The following is a 23,996-nucleotide window of genomic DNA, read 5'->3' on the forward strand; positions in this document are numbered from 1 at the left end:
GCAGTTTTTACAGGCCCCTCTCCAATTATTGGCTCCCCCTCCCCCATCGCTGCCCTCAGCCCAACAGCTGATGACTCCGCGACGCCTGCTGCTGCTCCTGGGTGCCTGCCTCCCTCAAAAAACAAAATCAAGCACCGAGTCGAGGTTTCCCCAACCGGGCTGCAAAGCAAACGACCCGTTGTGCAACGAAAAGCGTACGGAAGAAACTCCTCCACCTGCCCTCCTGCCCCCCACCGGCCCACATGCCTCAACCCTCAAAGAAGGAAAAAAGAACAACCCCTCGGTGATCCGGGAGCGCCACGCGAAGTGGGAGGTACCGGCAACCGCCTGGCAGAGTCAGCAGCAGCAGGTAGGCGGGGGTGAGGTGTCCCGGGCGAGGCGGCTGTCTGGGAAGCCGCGTCCTTGTCTGTCCATGTCCACCCCAAGAGGGAGGGAGGGAGGGGAGTTCAAGGGTGCTCACTGGTGGCCAGTCGCCGAGGGAGGCAGAGAGAGAGTGAGAGAGAGCGCCCCGGTACGCCCACAAGACCTAAGGGCTTGTCCGCGGTGCAAGGGCTGTCCCTGCTGTTGGTGGCAGCGCTCTCCTCCCCCCTCGGTCGCAGCCAGGGCTTCCTTAGTCCCACCAATTAAATCGAAGTTAATTTAATTAACTTTGATTTGATTGGCTGATGGCCCCCCCACAGGCCCCCTCCCCAAAAACTCCTTAGCTATGGAGCTGCCTTGGGTCAGTCCCCTAGCATCTTCAATTACAGCTTTTTTCATTAAAGGAGCAGGCCTCTTCCCATTTCTGTCCCAACAAGTTGCCCTTCCACCAGGGAAAAGGGCATACAGAGGTACTGAAAGAAACCAAGGGTCTACCAAGTTTTCACTCCTTTTCAAACAGTGCCAAGACAGATGCTACTGAGAAGCAGGGCATGCCGGCATGGTTGCCAGCCCCGGGTTGGAAAACACCTGGAGGGTTTGGGGGTGGAGCCTGAGGGAGTGGGGAGGGACTTCAGTGGGGTGTAATGCATAGAGTCCACCTTCCAAAGTGGCCATTTTCTCCAGATGAATGGATCTCCATCGCCTGGTGATCATTTCCAATCCCAGGAGATCTGCAGCCTCCACCTGGGGGCTGTCAACCCTACTCCAGGCCCCAGCCCTCACCTATTGTTTGCTGCCCTTCCCCCGCTGCCCCCCCCCCACTCACAACTACTTTTTTGGGGGGTATTTTGTGTGTGTGTGTGTATGTTTAGGAGCTGCGGTGGCTCAAGTGGTTAAGACGCTGAACTGCAGGCTGCGGAAGGTCGTTAGTTCAGCAGTTCGAGACCCGAGTGCGCCGCACGACGGAGTGAGCTCCCGTCTCTAGTTCCAGCTCCTGCCAACCTCGCCGTTCGAAAGCAAGAAATTGCAAGTAGATAAATAGGTACCGCTTCGGTGGGGAAGGTAACAGCGTTCCGTGCGCCTTGGTGTTTAGTCATGCCGGCCACATGACCACGGAAACGTCTTTGGACAGCGCCGGCTCTTAGGCTTTGAAACGGAGATGAGCACCGTAACCCTAGAGTCGGACTCGACTGGCTTTCAAGCAAGGGAGCCTTTACCTTTACCTATGTATATGTTTGTGTGCCTGGAAGTCATGGTGACTTCTGGCGACCCCTAGTGGGGCTAGGGTGTTTCAGAGAGGTGGCTTGATGTTAACCCGCCTCTTGTGTCCCGGCCCTGGTATTCCTTGGAGGTTTCCCTTCCAAGTACTTGCCAGGATCGGCCCTACTTAGCTTCCGAGATCTGACAAGATTGGGCTTGCCTGGGCTATCCTGGTCAGGGCTCCCCGGAGGATCTCCATTCCTACTTGTTATCTGACAAAGGGAGGTTCGACCCTCGAAAGCTCATACCCTGCCCCCTAAATCTTGTTGGTCCCTAAGGTGCTATGGAACACAGGGCATTCAGAGAAGGGGCTGGATAGCCTGCCTCTGGCCCCGGTATTCCAAGGAGGTCTCCCTTCCAATTACTCGCCAGGGTCGGCCCCGCTTAGCTTCTGAGATCTGACGAGATCGGGCTTGCCTGGGCTATCCAGGTCGGGGCCCCCACTCACGACGACAGTTCAGGAACGTCATTCAGTTATCATGGCTACTAGGCACTAAGGTATCCACCATAAAATGGTTTATTTCTTAATTTAATACATGTCTTTTGTACATATCCAAAACTTAAATCAATTCTGGCAAAAAATTAAATCAAATTTAAAAAATGAAATGTCGTGCAGCGCTATGCCACCCAGATCCTAAGCTAATTCTACTAGGATATTTAAAAAAATGGCACCAAGCTCTCCTCAATTCTGTTTGCAGTTGCTAAAGTGGTTAAAAAAAGCAGAACCTCGTTATAAAAGGATGGTTTAACCATGCCTGGAATCTAACTTTACTAATGAACACGCTAAAAAAATAATTTTTAAAAAGCGACTAATTCACAGTGTAGAAATAAGTTTTGTGAAGGCTGGGCAATTTTTATTAGGTACTGGAATGTAAAAGTTATGGATGACATATCCTTTTGCTTTTTATGAGTCATTGGGAACACCTTTCCTCTCTTGCTTTTTCTTTTCTTTCCCTCTCCTTTCTGTGCATCGAGTTATTATGTACTGTAATCTATGTAACAATTACAAAAAAATAATTACAATAAAAAACTGACACTGCAAAAGAAGAAGAAAAGAAGACAAAGGAAAAGAAAAAAACAAGAAAAACTGTATAACTGTATAACAAAGATGTACTGTACTGGGGGTTTTTTTATTCAGCCCCAATCTATTACTAAGCTCTTTCACTAGGTTAGTCAAATCAAAGTATTATGAAAAAAGGGACAAAAGTGTCTCCCAATCCACTTAAAATATTGCTTTCTGTGGCCAATGAAGGCTTCTAAATAAAGATCAATTACTTTCCTTTGTGCTCAGAACATTTCAGCCTGTTCAGATGCAACTTTGCTGCCATCCTTCCCCCTTCCCCCTCGGATGGCGCAGTTCTGACACAGCGTGGTGGACACAGCCACAAAATAAAATGGCTGCCACAACTTGCCTTCTGTCACACAGTGAAGATCCCTGTTAAATACTGGGTTCTGGACGCATTGCAGTGAATCAGCTCTAGTTTATTAAGTGATTTCAGGCATACTAAAAGACCAGCAGCAAGGTTTGAGCCCTGCTTATAAAGCATGCAGCCACCATACCCCACACACACCCCACTCCCAAGGATAGGCAATTTACATTACACTACTTATCTATTGGTCTACTCCAGGATCCTGGTGAGCTATTGTTCTAGAGTAACAAGCTTGACCAGTTCCAGGTACACCTAGAGGGATGACTTAGACTCAATACATAACAACCCTTGCGCTGAGGTGACTGCTATTTGAGGACACTCCAGCTCTGACTAAGATAGTCACATAGGTATTTTCTGGACTAGAACTCGAAGATGTTCTAATTCAACAGCTGTGCATTTGGCACCAGGCAACAGAACTCTCATCTTAAGAGGCTTCATAAACATCCTTGTCTTGTGTCTATTAAATTTGCTGCTGAACTTTCCTTTTTCGGTCCAGTATCAACTTATTATTGGTTATTTCATTGTAATGTGTAACATCGTAACATGTGTCTGTCTGTACCTTGGAGTAGACAATATCGACACTGATGGACGGATGGCCTAATTTCAGTGTAACGCAGATTCGTGTGTGTGTTCATGTGAATGGAATGTAAAAATAAAAGCAATTGTAAGTGGACACAGACACATCTGTAGAAAGTTTCCCAATCGCTTGTACTCCTGGGATGCCACACTTAATGAGAATATTATTTAAGAAAACCGTTTCTTAATACATTTTAAAAAAAATTAAAATTGGCTAATTAAAAAAATTTATTGTATACATGGGTAAAAAAACTGGTACTAAAACCACACACCTCAAACTCGTTTTGGTAAAGTTTGACAGAATGCAAAGGTTCCATGAAAACCAAGCTTTCTCTACATGTCTGTTCAGAAACAAATCTCTGATAGAAGCAAGATCCAGTGTGCTGCATTGGCTAAAGTGTTGGATTAGGATCTGGGAAGGGAACCCAGCCTTGAATCCCCACTCATGCCATGGAAGCTGGCCGGGTGACCTTGGGCCAGTCATACATTCTCAGCCTAACCTACCTCACAGGGCTGTTGTGAGGATAAAAGCATGAGAGGAGAACAACGTAAGCTGTTTTGGGTCCCCACTGGAGAAAAAAGCAGGATAATAAATAAATAAGATCCAAAAATCAACCCATTTTAGCATTCACGGCACTTCAGAATATTGCAACACTTGTAATTTTAAGGAGCTACACATATTTTAAGGGGAGATATCTCAGATTTTACAGAAATCTGGTTCCCAGTCTTGACATATTTTGCCTCATGTGAAATCATTCCTAATAAGGCTGAATATCAAAAAATGCTAACTTTTTGACATAACAATAATGTTTTAGTACTTGGCAGGTTATATCCTTGTTGTTGACTTTTATGCCCCTATGCTGAGGTTATTAGATTACTACCAACCAATATATTCAGATTCGGCTATTATCCCCAGTTTAATTTTCTTATCTATGTAATGTGTTATTTTGATTTTTTTTATCCTGCTGATGCAAATTTATTTTCTCTTTAAATCACTTGCAATGGTATAATATATATATATATGTATATGTATATATGTATATGTGTATATATATATATATATATATGTATATATATATATTAAAAAGTAGCTACACACCTAGAAACTGGGAAGAAAAATTAGAGAGGGAGGAATCATTTAAAATGGAAAGGAAATAATATTTTTATTTTTTTTAAAAAAACACCATTTAAAATCTTTCCAAAAAGGAGACAAGAAAAATACTGTTTTATTTCCCAAGGGGATTACGCCATTTTTTTTCCCTAACAAAAAATTATAACTGCCGCAAATTGCTCTCAACAATTCCAAAGCTTCTCCCATTGACCACTTGAAAAAAATAATCAAAGTTCTTTAAGATTATAAATACAGCTTTCGTATAACTCTGTTATTACGTACCGTGAACGGGGAAAGGGGGCCAATCTTGTGGCCGTAGCGCCGAATGGCCTCTCTGATGTGGGCTGGCTGGATGGCATCGCTGTGAGCCTCGGCACCACAAGCGGCAGCGCTCTGCAGCGGGAGAAACACAGACACCGGGGGCTAAATGAGAAACACACAACAAGCAGACAGTGCGCTCACGATGGAAAGCGAGGGACTGTTTTTTGTTTCCCAAGAGGACACAACTGTTGCCATGTTCTTCTTCTTCTTTTTTTAATACAGAGCTATTAACTGAAGGGGATTTTTACATGACCTCCTCTCGATGGATCGGGAGAGTGACACGTTTGCCCTTATTGGTGTACTGAACATCTTTGCTGCAGAAGAGGAAACGCCCAGATTCAAATGGACGAATTCTTAAGCATCAGAGGACTGGTGGTGGTGGAGTATGCTGCTAAAAGTACAGAACTCTCTTCTTGCTCAGCTTCTAGCATGCTGCCAGGCTGGGGCAAGGATGCCACATGGCACGTGAAATTCACTGCCAGGAGATGTGGAGCGATGGCCAAAGGCACAGACAGCTTTATAAAGGGGATTAGGCAGATTCTTGGAAGATAGGTCCTATCAGTGGCTACTACCCCTGGTGACTAAAGGGAACCTTCCTGTTCAGAGGCAGTCAGCCTCCGAATCCCAGTGCCAGAAGGCAACATCAGGGGGAAGGCCTTCTATGCTCTGTTGCTAACCCTCCAAAAGAACCGGTTGGCCACTGTGTGAGACAGGATGCTGGACTAGATGGACCACTGGTCTGATCCAGCAGGGCTCTTCTTATGTTCTTATGAAGGACTGATATCCCCACTTGTCTGCATATCATACAAAATCCAATCACACCTGCTATTGCCATTTGCCATCTGAAATCATCTTTATAAAGCTTATATCTTTATAAAGCTTATATCTCTGGTACCTGGCATTACATCTTATGGCACACATTTATGTCAGATCTGGCCCTTGTAACAAATGAGTTTGACACCTCTGATTTAGTTCTTCTTGATTGCTGATTTCACAACAAGAGGCATAGACAGAGAACATCACACAATAAAAGGAAAGGCTAAGGTTTGCTACCTGAGTTCCAATGCGATTTTATTGCAGCTGCCAAAAATTTAGCCTCAAACTTGTTTGTCTTTGTCTCTTAAAAAGGTAAAGGTTCCCTTGCTCGAAAGCCAGTCGAATCCGACTCTAGGGTTGCGGTGCTCATCTCCGTTTCAAAGCCGAAGAGCCAGCGCTGTCCGAAGACGTTTCCGTGGTCATGTGGCCGGCATGACTAAACACCAAGGCGCACGGAACGCTGTTACCTTCCCACTGAAGGTATTGAACTATTTATCTTCCTGCAATTTCTTGCTTTTGAACTTCTAGGTTGGCAGGAGCTGGAACTAGAGACGGGAGCTCACTCCGTCATGCGGCACCTGGGTCTCGAACTGCTGAACTACTGACCTTCCACAGCCTGCAGTTCAGCATCTTAACCAGTTGAGCCACCGCAGCTCCCTTTGTCTCTTAGTAACCAAGAAAATTTTGCTTCTAAAGATACATAGTCCAGCTTAAGCAAAGAAAAAATCAATTCAGCTCTCCAAACTGAAAATTCAGGGCAATCCAAAAAGAATATGATCTATAGAGTCAATTTGGTTGGTACCACAAATGCAGAGTATGGAATACCAGTAAACCTTCCTAACAGCACTGATGAAGGGCAAAGCATTCAAGTTCTGCCACTTTTCTCATAATAGAGACCGGGCCTTTCTTGGCTGACTCAGGGTACTCTATGGCTGTGGTCACACTGGCAGCTTGGTGCGATATCGTGCTGTCTCTAATTGTACCGGTTTAAAGTGTTGCAGGGCATATAATCCAGACAGCATATCCTGCAGCAGGTTACTCACGCAGACATCCCTTAGTCAAGCATCCACATGATTGCAGTGCCTCAGACACAGAGCGTGTTGCCCGAAAATTTTCCAAAATGTATGCATGTCATAAGTGCACATATGTGTGCATGCACATGTGCACATGTTCTCATGAGCATGCACACACACGCAAGCACGGGCAATTATTTTTTTAAAAAAACCCTCCCTAGCAGTGGGAACAGATCTGCAGGTTCAGACTGCCAGATCTGATCTGCACATGCTCCCTCACGTTCAGACATCCGGCCATGCGCAATGAATGTGCGGGGAACCAAAAACACCACTTGTGATGTGGTGCCTTTTTATCCTGGTTCCAAGTTGTCCTATGACAGGATAAGTATGCCGGGGGAATGCCTGACAGATGTGGCTGTGTGACTGTGCCCATTTGATCCAGAGGGGACGGGTGGTTGCGTCAGGTCAAACTGCTTGTGTGATCACAGCCTTTGTGATGTCACTGGTGCACTTTTCAGTGTGAGACAGAGCAAGTTAATGTCCCCCCCCCTCCTGATGCTCAGTCAGGGAGACCCGAGCAAGGTAATCTTCCCCCTCCTGATGTTCAGTCAGGGATCATCAGCTAATCGAGTTCTCAGTTTGCACTCTCTGTAGTCAGGTATGTTTGCTTGTGAGTGTGTTGGTGGTGGTGGAAAGTGCTGACAAGTCGCGGCCCCGTAGGGTTTTCTAAGCAAGAAACATTCAAACATGGTTTGCCATTGCCTGCCTATGCATAGCAACTTGGACTTGTGTGGCAGTCTCCCATCCAAATACTAATCAGGGCCGACAGTGCTTAGCTTCTGAGATCTGATGAGATCAGGCTAGCCTCGGCCATCCAGGTCACGGAGAAATGCGCTGAGGTGGTTTGCCACTGCCTGCCTCTGCACAGTGACCCTGGATGTCCTTGGTGGTCTCCCATTCAAATACTAACCAGGGTTGACCCTGCTTAGTGTCTGAGATGTGATGATATCAGGCTAGCCTGTGTCATCTGGTTCAGGGCTGCTTGCGAGTGTGCAGGGTAGAGGATGCGCTTGGTATATATCAAGCAGAATAAATACCCAAAAAATACCTTATTGGTATTTTCAGGTATTTATTCAGCCGAATACAAATCAGAGATCTGTATTCAGCTACCAAAATAACCATGCCCAAATAAAAGCCAATATTATTCAGCTTTTATTTGGGTGTGACTAGAAGGCATTTAAAGAGACCATGGCCTTCTGAGTTCACTCGCCGAGTCGCGCTGTAGCACCACTGCGAATCAGTGAGTGAACTCAGCAGGCATTTAAACTTTAAATCCCTTCTTGATTATACCCTATGGGGACAGTCCCCAAAGGGTATAATGCAGCCGAATAAATTTGGGTTTCCCAAATATTTATCTGAATCCCAATACAAAACCAATATTGGTATTCAGGAATATTCAGGAATAGCAATATTTTTTGGGTCCAAGAGACCTGAATCGGGGGGGGCAGAAGGTTGTTTTTTTTTTGGTCACCCCTAGTGCAGGGACTCAAAATTAGGTAAGTGTTAGTTTGATGTACTTGTCTGTGCTAAGCTCCCATATATTCCTCCCTCTCAAAAGCTGGGAGAATGACATTTCAGAATATTCCTGGTACTTCCTCAGCAACGTTTTCTCCCACACGGACTGGTTAATTTTCTGTGATTTACGTAGCATTTCACTTTCGAGCAGTATTTTTTTTTTATTGGGTTGGGGAAAGTCTATTCTCTGATATGCTGTGTCTTTCAGGCAGCCACACAACCTAAGATCCCTGAGATAGAGTGAATCAGGAACTTATCAACGTTTTACTGTTGGGTTGCTGAATCAACTGTACTATCAAATATGTGGTATAATTTATTTTTGTCAGAGATTCTTATATATATTCCACTTTCCCGGAAGGAAAGGAAAGGTTCCTTCAGTTTCCCCATGTGGTTGAATAGTCAGGGTTTTAGTAATCCATGACTGGTGAACTTGAGAAGGGAAGGCGGTAGAATTTCATGGCTACAGTCTTCATCCAACAACCCATTGTCCTTCGTTATTTTCTTCTATGGTTTTTAGGCTTTTAGTATTATTCATGTATCATGCAAGACACACAAATACTTCAAAATTTTAAGTTACATTTTGGTTTGCTGGAGAGCCCCCCTCCCCCCGAAGAACTGTACTCCGGTATAATTTTTGAGTACATCACTTGTACAAAGGGAGGGAGTGCAACTTGTGAGTGCTGAATCAGGGCCAAGAAGATCCATGTTCAAATTCCCATTTGGGCACAAAGCTTGCTGGATGTCCCTGAATGAACTGGACTCTCTCAGCCGCAACCACCTTGCAGAGCTGTTGTGATGAGGGAAGGCAGGATCATATAGGCTGTCCTGAGCACCCTGGAGGAAGGGCCAGAAAAAAATGTCATTGACAAATTTCCTACCGTTTCCTCCTCCCACTGCAGACCCCTCATCATAAGGACATAAGACGAGTTCTGCTGGATCACACCAGATCATACCACCTAGTCCAGCATCCTGTCTCACACAGTGGCCAACCAGTTCCTCTGGAGGGCCAACAACAGGGCACAGAGGCCAAGGCCTTCCCCTGATCTTGCCTCCTGGCACTGGTAGTCAGAGTTTTACTGCCTGTGAATGTGGAGGTTCCCTTCAGTCACCATGTCTAGTAACCAGGGATAGACCTATTTTCCGTGAATCTGTCTCATCCCCTTTTAAAGGTGTCTATGACTGTAGCCATTACTATATCCTCCGGCAGCGAATTCCACATTTTAATCACTCGCTGTTAATCATAGAATCACAGAGTTGGAAGGGGCCGTACAGACCATCTAGTCCAACCCCCTGCCCAATGCGGGACCAGCCTAAAGAAGTATTTCCTTTTGTCTGTCCTGAATCTACTCTCCATCAACATCACTGGATGCCCTCAAGTTTTACGATCTGGGGAGAGGGAGAAAAAGTTCATCAGCCTGCACACTGTTCACAGGAGTCCCTCATTACCCAAATCCACCCTTCCAGAAACTTAGTGGATTTCGATGAGAAAGATCTAAGAATCCACACTATTAAGATCCTCCATAAACATGAGGGTCTCGTTTAAAAAAGCAAAGAACTGAAACGCACAGATTGCTTGCTGAAGTGTGACGTATTTCCAACTCCTGAGAGAGCTGTGGCTCTTGAAAGGTTAGATCTCCAAAATCGTATTGCTCTTGAGGAGCTACTCGACTCGAACCTAAATTGTATCGTGTCTCATCCAGAGATAAACTATGCTTTGTTGGTGCTAGACAAACGTTTAGTACTAGGTAAGAATAATTTTGATGAAAACCATGAGGCAGACTGAGCCAGGCTGTATGGCAGGGCCCTTAGTAACTTGGCCAGACAGACCAGAGGGGAAATTCCCTCCACAAAGTCCGCCCCCCAGCCCTGCCAGGCTGCAGCTGATTGGCCAGCCTGAAGGAAGGAGCCTCGGAGAGTCCATGCGGCTGTGGAGACCTCCCCGACCGTTCCCGGTGCACCGCCATACCCAGACGGCCCGGCCACCGCTGTGTTGCCTCCCTCTCCACCCTTGCAGGCCTGCAAATGGGGCCCTGTAAGTCTGGGGGGCCTCTGCTTTTGATCATTTCCCCCTCACATTTATTAGCGAGTGTGGGGAATTTCCCCAGGGTTTCCCCCCCCCCCATTCCTTTTCATACAGTTGGAAAAGTCTGATCTGTCCTTCCGTCCCGAAACTCAAATCAAGAGCTGGAGCTTAAATTCAGCGTTACTTCCCATTTCAATATTTCCATTAGACTTTTAACCTGAATGTGCTTTTTTAAAAAAATGAAGAAAAAGAAAACTGAAATGCTTATGAACAGCTGTGCGATCTTGCTTAACTGATCCTTCCTAACGCTGCTGACAGCCATACCCTGGGCACAGTCAAGGTGTTGAGACAGCCTAGATGGCTCAATGAAGAATGCTATTCATATGCCTTTTAGGGCTCCGGCCAGTGGAAAATATTTGGGCTGCACATTCGCTTTACGGACTTCAGTCAGCGAAGGAAGACTTAAGCCCTCCGCAACATTACTACTGAATGGATGTAGCATGTGTACACATTTTCAAGCTCTGAACGTTCCTCCCTCTAAAAAAACAGGTCCGGCTCTGGAGTGACAGCACAGACAGCCTGCGGGCACTCCCTCCTGTCTCAGAGCGATGTTTTCATTGGTACATAGGAAAGTAATTTGAAGTCAGGTGTAAAAACACCTCTTTCTCCGTTCCAGTGACAGACTGATTGCTGTAACCTTGCTGGATGTTGAGCTTGGATCTTAGGGGCTTGAGTGAACCCTTGTGAGGGCCAGCGTGGTGTGGTGGTTAAGAGCGGCAGACTCTAAATGCGGAGAACCAGGTTTGAGTCCCCACTTCTCCTCCACATGAAGCCTGCTGGTTGACCTTGGGCCCGCCACAGTTCTCTCAAAACTCTCTCAGCCCAAAGCTAGTTGGAGATCTCCTCTCTTGGGTTTTTAGTTAGTAGTGGGTTCTTTACTTTCTCCCTTATATGTAGCTTTCCCTTTCCCTTTTTTCTGTTCTAGTTTTTGTAGTATTTAAAAAATCAATAAAAAAATCCCCTCCGGGGGCTTAAAACCCCCCCAAAAACCTCTCTCAGTCCCACAAACTTCAAAAGGTGCCTCTTGCAGAGAAAGGAAGGGAAAGGCAATTGTAAGACACTTCGAGACTCCTCAAGGTAGCGAAAAGTGGGGTATAAAAACTACTCTTCTTCAACCTACTCTTCCTATTATCCTTTTTGGATGGTTGGAAAAAATATCATTTAGTTACCTTTTGCCATAATTCTCCTACAACAACGGGGTGATACACTTTAAGTCACAAGAAAGCTGCTAATACTATACCATGTCCTGAAAAATTAAAGAATGTGGGTATGGTGATCTTGCCCTCTTCCCTCCCTCACGCACAGGATTTTCCCTTTTTTCTTCTTTCTTGCTGAGCCGCCCCTATATCTATTTCCTTATTTGTTTGTCTATGGCTGACCCATCCAGTCACTTTTATATACTGATGCTGGCCCAGCCCAGTGAACTGAGGGGACAAAATTATCTTCTTACATTCAACTTCTGAAATGGCACAAGAGAGGCTTTTGAAAGCTCAAAATAAACAAGATGTTTTATTTAACTTAGAGAAGAAACGGTCAGGTAGAATCAGGGGTAGGATGTATGAGGTGAACCGATAATAAAACTGAGGTAACTTTGTAATCACACTAACTCCAGATAATTTGTTGCCAACCAGTAAGTGTTCCTGTTATTCAAAATGGTCTTTTAAACCTTTGAAGAGAGAACATTTCTTTTCAGTTTCTATGTAAACACTGAAGCATACGTTTCTGAGTTTCACTGACTCAAAGTCTAGAAGGTAGGAACATAGAAACAAGCAGTGTTCCCTCTAAGCTGAGTTAGTATGAGCTAGCTCACAGTTTTTTAGCCTCCAGCTCATAATTTTTTGTCTTAGCTCAGAAAGGATGGCTCTAGAGCAAACTAATTTATGCAGTAGACAAATTGATCACTCACAACTTTAATGCCAGTAGCTCACAAAGTAGAATTTTTGTTCACAAGACTCCACAGCTTAGAGGGAACATTGGACAAGTTCCTAAAATCCTTCTATATACACACACCAGGGGTCACTCCTCTTTTAAGAGCCATCACCCTTTTCACTAGGCAGGGATTACTTTTCTTAACCAGAAGCAATTTCCCTTTTTGGCATGAATGGGGATCCTCTCTGATCCTCTCATTCCTTTTGCCTCCTTCCCAGTCTTCGTTCAGTGCTTAACTGTCTTTTCATCAACTGTCAGTTCCCAACTGTCATGTCTTAACTGACTCTCTCCACAGAATTACATTTGAACTCCCTGTCACTCAAAGGTTCTCAGACTCTGTTACCTATCTACCCCTCACTCTTAGGGTCGCCTTCCCCATGTGGGTCCTTCTCCCAGATCCTTAAGCTTCTGCCCTGGCCACTGCACCCTTCCTGCCGGGTTAAGCCAGGGGTAGCCCATCTGCATAGGTCAGGTGTGCAAAGTTCCCCATCGCCACCCATGGGACCAGGAGTACTGACTTCAGGAGGCACAGTACTGCCCTGTCTGCAAAAGTCCCAAGACTGACTGCCCATACCCTTCAGTCAACTGCCCCATTACCTCCTTCAGCCGGGGCCATTTATCCCTCTTCACCTGGCCACTCGTACTTCCTATTTCCCTGCTCAGACTCTCAAGCAAATCTTTCCTCCTGACAGGAGTCCTGCCTCCCTGCTCCTCCTCCTGAGCAAGCTCTTTCTGCCAAGGAGGCCTTTACACCAGAGGAGTTCTTTGCTCCACAGGAAACTAGTAGTGGTGGACTGTCCGTCTGACTGCTCCTCCCTTGCTGTTGCCGCCCCCACCTGGCTCTCCTCCCACCTCTGCCACTGGGCTGCCTCCATCCTTAGGACCAGGCCCCTGTTCCATCTTTCTCCCCCAGTGCTAGGAAGCCCTGAGCTGTGACAGAATGCGTCCCTCACATGAAAGGGAAAAATCCTTGAAAGTAAACAAAGCAAAACATCAGAACAGAATCCAAAGAAGAAATAATTTAGGCTAGAAGTCTCCCTGCTTCTTGGATTTGTTTTCTTTCTTTTTCCTTTTTAAACACAAGACAGCATTCTGAAATGGCACACGGGGTCCGATCCGGAATGTTCTATCCCCTGAGGTCTCGCCCCTCATTCCAATCTATATGTAGACCAAATCCCAGAGCAGCCTGAATCTTCTCAGAAAAGAGAGGCTTGGTTTTATTCATGCAATTCATTAAATAACGTGTTGAATGAAAGAATAAGCAAGACGTTGGGCTTCTCTCCATGTGCCCCCCCCCCGGTTGGTTCTGGCCCCGTACTTGTTTTCGGGTATCCCAATTTCCCTATGAAGTCTGTGCCTCTAGTTTTTGCTTTTGGGGGTTGTTTGTCGACTCTACACCCCCCCCAGTTCTCTGGAGACCACTTTTACACTGATATTTTTCTGGAAGCTGATTTTGAGTCCTATATAACGTTGTTTTCCCCTCCTGTGTAATGTTTCTGTCAATTTTCTTTGCCCCGCCCACTCCCACCCAACTCCACCCCCTTTTTGGTGCCTGGACAGTCATCATTGTCAAACTACTCCCTCTCCTCTCCTCCTTTAGTTTTGGAATATTTTTAATGGCCCTGAAATATAAATATACCACTGTAATGATAGGTTAAGCAGGTTCCCCAGCTTTTTTGAACGTCCAGCTTTCATAAAAAAAAATAAGTATCTAGCTGCTTCCATCACGAAGATCTAAGGAAAAAGGCATATTTCCACAGAAAAAAGGGATAGATACTTTTCTTAAAATGGAAACTGGCAATGCAGAGAACCTACTTAACCTACCACACAACAGTATATCAATATATCGATATTTTAGGTGCGGTTTTTTTAGTAAAGGGGGGGGTGCTGCTGCAATGCCACTGATGATGTAAACAATAAGCGATCACACAGCAAAAGATCAAAGGCAAAGCAAAGATGTACAAAGAGGACGCTGAATATAGCAAAAGCTAATAAATAAAGAAAAACAAATATTACGAATATTACATGATGCATACAAAAATGCAATATTACATAACTCATAGGTTGCAGTCAAGTATTAAGCAATTACAGATAAGTCAGGTGTATAATCAATTAATAAGTCAATAAAATAGCACATAAGTTGCAACAAAGCAATTATAGATGAGTCACATGTAGGTCAGATGATTCAAGCCAACAGAAAATGAAGGTTCCGGATATTAATCGTTTCAAAAATCTTCAGTAATTATTACAGTTTTCCACAAACACAGTCTGGGATATAGACATCTCAGGAAAACATCCCTTAAGAAAGTATACAAATTCTATAAATGGGCAACCAGACACAAACGTCGCAAGCTTCAGAAGGAAATAATGCCAAGGATTCGATCTGCTGGTATTGCCTCAAAATGGTAATAAATGCCGGGGCTTAATAGGCATCATGTAATATTTGTTTTTCTTTATTTATATATTAGCTTTTGCTATGTTCAGCGTCCTTTCTACATAGCTTTGCTTTGCCTTTGATGCCACCGATGACGACAGCAACATCCCTTGAAGATCCTCATAACTGAAGGCGTGGGTGGAAGAAAATTTTCACTATTGTGAAAATGCAGAGGGAGGGCAGATGTGTGAAAGGACCATGCCCAAACCAATTCCGGTGCTTGTGGATCGACTGCCAAGACAATCAGGAGTTAAGCTGAGCGTGCAGAAAAGCCCTCAGTAAAATCTAAGCCGAAAGAACAATGGTAACATTTCCAAAGGGGCTACTCCAAAGTATAAAATGGGAGATGCAGGTTCAAATCTCAGCTCAGTGATGAAGATTCACTAGGTGTGACCTTCAGCCAGTCACTCAACATGGCCTACCTTACTGGGGTGCTGTGATGATAAAGTGAGGGGACTGTGTATGTTGATCTGTAGAACTAGCAGGATAAAAAAAAGGGACGGGTAGATGGAGACGGAGAGACGCCTATGGATAAAGACGAAATCTTTGGTTCCCGCACTGCCATTTAAACTCACCTTCTTCCTCTTTCGCTGCTTGGTTTTGGAAGAGTCCTGTGGAACGCTGCCATTCCCCACAGCTCCAGGCTGAGTCTTCCCAAGATGCTGGAGGCCAGAGGCAGGAGGCGTGGGTGTGGCTGGGGGCGTGTTCTCAGGAGAATCTGGGCTGCTCCTCATACCTGCCATCTGCCCTAAAGCATGCATCTAAAAACGAGAGCCACAAAACGGAGAACGTAATGGCTTAACCGGTTCAGGTGACACGCCCAAGCATAGACTCTGAGCACTGGCAAGTTTGGAAACTCTAGTGAAGGCATGGACCTAGAATGTTCTAGAACTTAGTCAGAAGCCAAGGCATGCAAGGTAAAAGAACAGCAATGTAATGCTTCTTTCTCAAGGAACTTCGGCTTCTATGCCCTGTTGTTGGCCCTCCAGAGGAACTGGTTGGCCACTGCGTGAGACGGGATCCTGGACTAGATGACCACTGGTCTGATCCAGCAGGGCTCTTCTTATGTTCATATGCTAAGCTGTGCCTTGGGTATGGCAAATGGCAGGATCTAACTTGGATAGTGGTCGCCCTCCACAGGAAACGAAAGAAACCATTGACCACACACTTGTTTGGACCCTCAGGGGTTGGTCCAGGAAGAAGAATGTGCCCTTGCTTGCATGGGTCCCTTATGACCAATGTTCCCTCTAAGCTGAGTTAGCGTGAGCTAGCTCACAATTTTTTAGCCTCTGGCTCACACAAACTAAATTATGCAGTAGCCAAATCGCTCGCTCACAACTTTAATGCCAGTAGCTCACAAAATAGAATTTTTCCTCACAAGACTCCACAGCTTAGAGGGAGCATTGCTTACGACCCACCACTTGGGTCCTGTCTCACCACTTACAGGCCACGTGAGAATCTCAGGGAAGGACTCTGTTCTTCAAGTTTTTCTCTGAAGCGGAAACTGTTGGGTGCTCCACGCCCCTGCTTATTTGCTGCTACCGGCATCTGATACATCATTTTACATCTGTGTCCCCTCCCATCCTTCAAGGAGATCAGGATGGTAAACACGGGGCCAATATGTTTCTTGTAAAAATAAATCGTTTTCTTTCTTTTTTTAAATGAGCAAGAGAGAGAGAACTACTAGCCTCGAGGTAAACCATGGCTGAGAAGGGACCTGAGCCCACCTCTCCCCAACAGAAGTCTAACTCTGGCTGTGATCACACGAGCAGCTTGGCCTGACGCAGCCACCCCTTCCCTCCGGATTAAATGGGCGCAGTTACACAGCCACATCTGTCAGGTGTTCCCCAGGTATACTCACCCAATGGTAGGATAACTTGGAACTGGCCTAAAAAGGCGCCACATCACAAGTGGTGTTTTCGATTCCCCGCACATTCATTGCACATGGCCAAACGCCTGAATGCAGGGGAGCACGTGCAGATCGGATTTGGCAGTCTGAACCTGCAGATCCGTTCCCACTGCTAGGGAGGGTTTTGTGTGTGTTTTTTTAAAGCCCAGTGTGTGTGCATGTGCATGAGAGCATGTGTGCACATGCGCGTGCATGCACACTTATGTGCACTTGTGCACGTGCATACATTTTGAAAATTTTCCAGGCAGCACGCTCTGTGGCTGAGGTGCTGCAGTCATGTGGATGCTTGACTACGGGATGTCTGCATGGGTAACCTGCTGCAGGGTATGCTGTCTGGATGATATGCCCCACAAGACTTCATTGCGTGTGACTGGATGTCTGAACACGGGGAAGCACGCCCAGGATGGATTGGCAGTCCGAACCTGCAGATCCATTTCCACCACTAAGGTGGGATTTTTAAAGTTTTTGCCTATATGCGCATGTGCGCATGAGCACATATGCGCACACACCCACCTGCATTCTTTTTTTTAAAAAAATGACCGAGCAGCACGCTCTGTGGCTGAGACGCTGCAGTAATGTGGATGCTCGACCACAGGAGGGTCGTGTGGGTAACCTGCAGCAGGGTGTGCTGTCTGGATGATATGCCAGTACAATCAGAGGCGGCCCCATATTGCGCCAAGCTGCCAGTGGGATCACACCCACTCTGCCTACTATATCACACTGTATTCAGGAACCTGGCTTTCCTTGGCAACATGCACTGCAAGTGACTCTGCTAACAAGCCTTCAGATCACGCTATGCGTCAGGATTGCCTGGTAGGGTTGGGAACTGAGGGGCACTGCGCACAAGTGGTTCTGGTCCATTTAATAGCTGCACGTCGAGGTATTAAACTAACCGGTCTGCTACAACACAGTCTATATGGGGCTGCCCTCGAAATCTCCCAGAGTTTAAAATTGGTTCAAAACATGGCTGCTTTCTTAATGACAGGTGTAAGGAGAAAAAGGCGCCTTACAACTAAGCTCCAACAGGGATACTGGTTGTCTGTAAGTTCCTGGACACGGATCAAACTGCTGGTTTTAATGACAGAAGAGGAGGAGGCGGCGGTGGAGGAGAGTTGGATTTATATCCCGCCCTTCACTCGGAGTCTTACAGTCTCCTTACCCTTCCCCTCCCCACAGTAGACACCCTGTGAGGTAGGTGGGGCCGAGAGAGCTCTTTCGAGGACTGCCCTTGAGAGAACAGCTCTGAGAGAACTTGTAACTGACCCAAGGTCACACCAGCAGCTGCAAGTGGAGGCGTGGGGAATCAAACCAGGGTCTCCCAGATTGGAGTCCATGCTCTTAACCACTACACCTAACTGGCTCTCAGGATGATTTGAGGATGGAGTACAGGAAGCACAGACTCCCCATGACTCATTCTACTCCTTGAGACTTACAGAGCAGGCCCTGCTCAAAGTGCCATCTCAAGTGGGTGCAAGACTGCCGTGTGTGAAGAGCAAGGCATTTTTGGTAACGCCTCTGAAGCTACAAAACTAACTTTCCTGGGAGGCTCATTTCGCCTTCTTCACTTGCCACATTTTGGAGGCAGGCAAAGGCGCTTCTTTTCCAGTGGGGGATTTAAGGATAACTGTTAGAATACTTCCAGGACTGAAAATACTTCTCCTCTGCTGCTTGAGTCACTATAATACCATGCATTTTACCTCATGTTGTTATCATCGACCATTCTGGATTTTTAAAAAAGTTGTAAAACAATATACAAACATGGTAAACAAACAAACAGCACTATGATTTATAAGCCAAACTCAACAGAATGTGTTTCTTACTCTTACTTGGGAAAGAGACAAGCACAACAATTACCAAAAGGTTTTTCCTACCGCTTGGAATTTCAGGGGGGAAAGCGGGATCAGGCTGATATACAGCCCTGTAAAATGTTTTTTTTTTGCCCCTATCTGTTCAGTTCCCCCTTTCTATTCCTATGAGAAAACAAATATCCGTAGAAGAAGGAAGTATATATTTACCTCAGTAGGGTTGTGGTACTGAATGAAAGTCGCAGATATTGCGTGACTGAAAGGATCGCCCGCTTTCGGAGCCATATCCTGCTTGACCAACAGGGCCAGATCCACCAGCTAAGGAAAGAATGGAGAAAAGGAAGAGAAAAGTTTAAAGAACCAGAACTAGCACTTGTCGGCCCGGTAGCCAGAAATTTTTGGCTAGTGGGCAGGGGCGGAAGGAGGGGAATGGGGAACTTACTTAGATTACCCAACAGCGTGTGGGGTGGGGATAACGAAGGAGAGAGAGACAGAGAGAGAGACAGAGAGAGAGAGATACATGGACCTTGAGGGCCTGGGATATATGGTGCACAAGCCAACTTCTGTTCCAGTGTCGTCCAGGCGTCTGGATCATATGTATCGGGTCCAAGAGACAGAGGCTGAATTCCTCCCATAGGTGTGATGCACAGAGACCACGAAGAAGACAAACAGGTTGCTTACCTGTAACTGATGGTCTTCGAGTGGTCATCTGTGCAGTCACATCACCCGCCCGTCCTTCCCCACTGCTGTCGCTTCAGTACTTTTCTCTGGTTATTGACATGACAGCAGTGAGAAGGAACTGGCGGGATGTCCGCGCCCCTCCTCCTTGGGCATGTGCAGTGGGGTTCCCGCGCATGCCTGGGAGGGAGGCGCGAAAAATCCCTTTGTGAGCTTTGTATACCACCGATTCGGATCAGCGCAGGCGCATAATCCCATAGGTGTGATGCACAGAGACCACGAAGAAGATCGATCCATTTCTTTTAGGGAATAAAGAGTGATAAAGGGGCAAACTTTCCCCCCAAAAACCATTCGATACAGAGATCCCCTTTAGTTACCTGTGCAACAGTCTCGTAGGCTAAATAAGCTAAGATCTCCATGGCAATGGCGTTCGGTTTTATTTCCATGCTGCTACAGTCCAGCCAGTCTCGAAATTTGGAAGCTTTCTTAGCTGGGCAGATAAAACACAAGAGTGGCGTAAGGTGGGGTGGGTTTTTTTGGCTTTGGAGTTAAAAAGAACAAAGGCCATAATTTCCCCCCCAAACATTTTATTAAGATTTTCAAATCACGATCAATAAAACATTCAATTGAACAAACACAGAGAGGTAAAAACAGAATACAACGTAATTGTCAACGTACATATGTAGTGCTTTTGATTTAAGCATATATTGAATATCTAACAAAGGAAAAGGTAAATTATATCTTATCATGCTATTACTGTTAAGTACAGTAGGAGCTGTGGTGGCTCAAGTGGTTAAGATGCTGAACTGCAGGCTGTGGAAGGTCGGTAGCTCAGCAGTTCGAGACTCGAGTGCCACATGATGGAGTGAGCTCCCGTCTCTGGTTCCAGCTCCTGTGCCAACCTAGCAGTTCGAAAGCAAGAAATTGCAAGTAGATAAATAGGGACCACTTCGGTGGGAAGGTAACAGCGTTCCGTGCGCCTTGGTGTTTAGTCATGCCGGCCACATGACCACGGAAACGTCTTCGGACAGCGCTGGCTCTTCGGCCGACTGGCTTTCGAGCAAGGGAACCTTTACCTTTACCGTAGGATATTAGTCCGATTTTTTTTATTAGTCTAATACTCTGAGCCATAAATGAGAACCCCTGAATCTGTGGTTCCTGAAGGCAGTGACAGTTCCCCAACACTATCAGTATCACAAACCGTGTACTCGTGCAGGACAATCAGTATCATGTACCAGTGCAGGCCATTGATGTTAAGGCCAAACCGGACCTGATGGTTTCCTCACAGCTGCCCTGAGGAGGCAGCCGCCATTTTAAAAATGCCACGCGGGCCCGATCCTGATCCTGTCTGCAAACTGCCCAGTTGAGGCATTTTATCAAGTGCCAAAATGGCCGCCCCCTGCAGCTGTCTCAGCACTTCAGAAAGTACCGGGGTGGGGGACAAGAGCGCCACAGTGTGGACCCAGTCAGGACTGGTCCCTTGCGGCATTTTTGAACAACTTTAAAAGGGCAGTGATATCCTTGGGGTGGCCAGGAGGACGCCGTCACGTCTAGTTTGGCCCTGAGTTGCCCATAGTAGCCAAAACAAGGGCCTGAGTCGGATCTCACCTTTGACACAAACTGATTAGGTGGACTTGGGAAAGTCTTACCCTGTTCCTCGTCGGCAATATGAAGAAAACACTGCTGAAGCACCTTTTTTGTTGTTGTTGTTCAGTCGCACAGTCGAGTCCGACTCTTCGCGACCCCATGGACCAGCTCACGCCAGGCCTTCCTGTCTCCCGCCGTCCTCTGAAGTTGGCTCAATTTCATGTTCGTTGCATCTATGACACTGTCTAACCATCTCATCCTTTGCCGTCCCCGTCTTCTTTGACCTTCAATCTTTCCCAGCATCAGGGTCTTCTCCAGTGAGTGCTCCCTTCTCATTGGGTGGCCAAAGTATTTGAGCTTCAGTTTCATTATCTGGCCTTCCAGGGAACACCTTACAGGGCTTTTTATCAAGAGTAGACGAAGTGATCTGAACGTTCTCAAGGGCGACATATTATAAAAACGTGTATCCCTTATCACAGTTACTAGCCTCCCCCCTCCCCGAGAATATCAGATGATAGTTTCATCAGGGATTGAGATCCTAAGATGTTAAAGCACAGAGATGGTAAGGTTGAGGTTTTGATCAGTTTCCAAATGCACATTCTGCGACAAGTGATGCTCTGTCTTCTTGGTGCTTGGGGGGGGGGCAACAGTGGGAGGGCTTCAAGTGTCCTGGTCCCACTGCTGGACCTCCTGAGGGCACCTGGTACTTTTGCCCACTGTGTGACAGAGTGTTGGACTGGATGGGCCACTGGCCTGATCCAACATTGGCTTCTCTTATGTTCTTATTCCTAACAACTAGCAAGGGTAGCTTAATTAGACACGGACCTGCTGACCACATCTTTTAAAAGTGGGTAAGCGGCTAATGAATACCCTGAACCCAGGGCTAGACCAATCTCGTCAGATCTCAGAAGCTAAGCAGGGTCAGCCCTGATTAGTATTTGGACGGGGGAACTCCAGGGAAGTTCAGGGGTTGCTACATGGAGGCAGGGCAAAGGTAAACCATCTCTGTTCATCTCTTGCCTTGAAAGCTCTACGGGGTCACCGCAAGGCCGCTGCAACTTTAGGGCACTTTCCACCACCAAGACGCTAACGAACGGCATTAGTATTTATCAGTGACAACTACGCGATATTTAGCAGCAAAAGGTATATTCAAAACTATTTATTTATTCACTTCATTTATATGCTACCTTTCTCTCCAATGGGGACTCAAAGTGACTTACGAGGAGGAGGAGGTGGAGGAGAAGGAGGAGGAGGAGAACTTGGATTTCTACCCCACCCTTCATTACCCAAAGGAGTCTCAGAGAGGCTTACAATCTCCTTCCCCTTCCCCTCCCCTCAACAGACACCCTGTGAGGCAGGTGGGGCTGAAGAAGAGGAGATTGGATTTATATCCCGCCCTTCACTCGGAGTCTCAGAGCGGCTTACAATCTCCTTTCCCTTCCCCTCCCCACAACAAACACCCTGTGAGGTTGGTGGGGCTGAGAGAGCTCTGACAAAAAACTGCTCATTCAAGGACAGCTCTGAAAGAACTTATGACTGACCCAAGGTCGCACTAGCAGCTGCACGTGGAGGAGTGGGGAATCAAACCTGGTTCTCCCAGATTAGAGTCCGCACACTTAACCACTACACCAAACTGGCTCTCACTACCACCCTAGCGGTTATGATATCTGATTGAACTCCCCACCAATTTAAACCAGCCCACTCGGGTTTTTAACAGGTTCCTCTGCACGAATGCTTCATTCTTTATTAGCAAGGTTTGCTCAGCTCTTCTCATTTCAGCATGTCTGCAGTAAGATTGTGGAGATTTAGCTACTGTCTCCCTCCCGCTTCTTTGGGTGACTGTCGCTACGAAGCTGCTACCGGGTCTCAAAAAATGCCGTGCCCATATTGCTTCTTGTGTTCGAGAGTCCCCCCCCTACTATTAATCTGTCTGTTGCATCTTTATATTGGTGGGGTCTTGATTATAATTATTAGGTGCAAAAATCTGACTTCATTGCAAGCCTCTCAGATGTTGAAATGAATTTAATCTGAAGGATCGTCTACTTAACCGCTTGCAGATGTCAGGCTACGGCCTAAGAGAGCTTTCTAAAAGAAAAGAAAAAAAGCACACCAAACTGGCAAGAAGACCAGTTCCAAACCGAGTTTCCTCAGTTGTCTGACATTTACAGAGGACACTGCGTTGGATGTGTCTTTTATTTTGCACGTTTGTGATTCGCGAGAGCACCAGTCATTTCTCCAAATCAAATGCTTGTTAGCGAAAAGAAGATAAATGCCTTTCGTTTAGAGATGCCGCTGTGCTTTCATTTATTACCGCAACATCATGTGCTATTTTTCATGCTTTTTAGAGGACTCTCCGCAGCCCTCTCACTCTCATCCCAATTTCTAGCCTTAACCACCATTTAGATGCTTCTGTAGTGGTGTTTTTTTTTTACTTTGTTATATGAAGCAGTCTATTAATTTACAGCCCACTCCAACGGTAGCACATCAACTATCTTCCAGTGCAATGTTTTTCCACTGCTGGTGAAACCCTAATTCTTTTCCTTATGTCACCTGCCGCGATGGCAGTGTGCGCTGGTGATTCCTGTAATGGCAAGAAAAGCCTCGCGGACACAAGCTACAGACTTACTTATATCAAGCGTGCTCTGTAGAAATGGGAATCCAAAGTGAACTTTGTTAACGCGGGCTAAGCTTTAAAAAAAAAAAAAGAACGACCAACAACAATGGCGGAAAGTGCTGTCAAGTTCTGTTAATTTGTTTATTTTTAAAAAATATATATATTTACATTTATATCCTGCCCTCCCCGCCATTCGGCAGGCTCAGGGTGGCTATCAACATACATAAATATACATTAAAATTCCATTAAAACTATCAATCAATATAAAATCATACTACAGTTGGAGCTGACCTGCAGTGACCGTGTAGTGCTGACCTGTGCTGACCCAGGTCTGTAGCTACAGTGGGGCCTCTCAGGGCCCAGCCCCCCACCCCCGGCTTACTGCCAAGGCCCCCTGACTTCCCATCTAGCCCAGGCCACCTGACTCCCCCCTTTCCCCCCCCCCCTACCCCTCTCTCTTGTGGCTTACAAAACCTCCGGGGCCAGCCCACACGT

The 23,996-nt window shown here is 46.2% G+C and overlaps 1 protein-coding gene across 1 annotated transcript in view; it reads right to left on the reverse strand.

Annotated features, from left to right (window-relative positions):
- The window catches only part of LOC107115646 (transcription initiation protein SPT3 homolog), a 109,537-nt gene that overhangs the window by 70,391 nt on the left and 15,150 nt on the right, over positions 1–23,996 (reverse strand). Inside the window, exons 3-6 of the mRNA XM_015417392.1 lie at positions 19,678–19,790; positions 18,833–18,940; positions 15,484–15,669; positions 5,020–5,130 (exon numbers count right to left, since the gene is read on the reverse strand). Of these exons, the coding sequence (XP_015272878.1) occupies positions 5,020–5,130; positions 15,484–15,669; positions 18,833–18,940; positions 19,678–19,790 (518 nt within the window). The remainder of the gene's footprint in view (positions 1–5,019; positions 5,131–15,483; positions 15,670–18,832; positions 18,941–19,677; positions 19,791–23,996) is intronic.

This window comes from Gekko japonicus, unplaced genomic scaffold, assembly GCF_001447785.1.
Source record: "Gekko japonicus isolate JY-2015 unplaced genomic scaffold, Gekko_japonicus_V1.1 scaffold2368, whole genome shotgun sequence".
NCBI lineage: Eukaryota > Metazoa > Chordata > Lepidosauria > Squamata > Gekkonidae > Gekko > Gekko japonicus.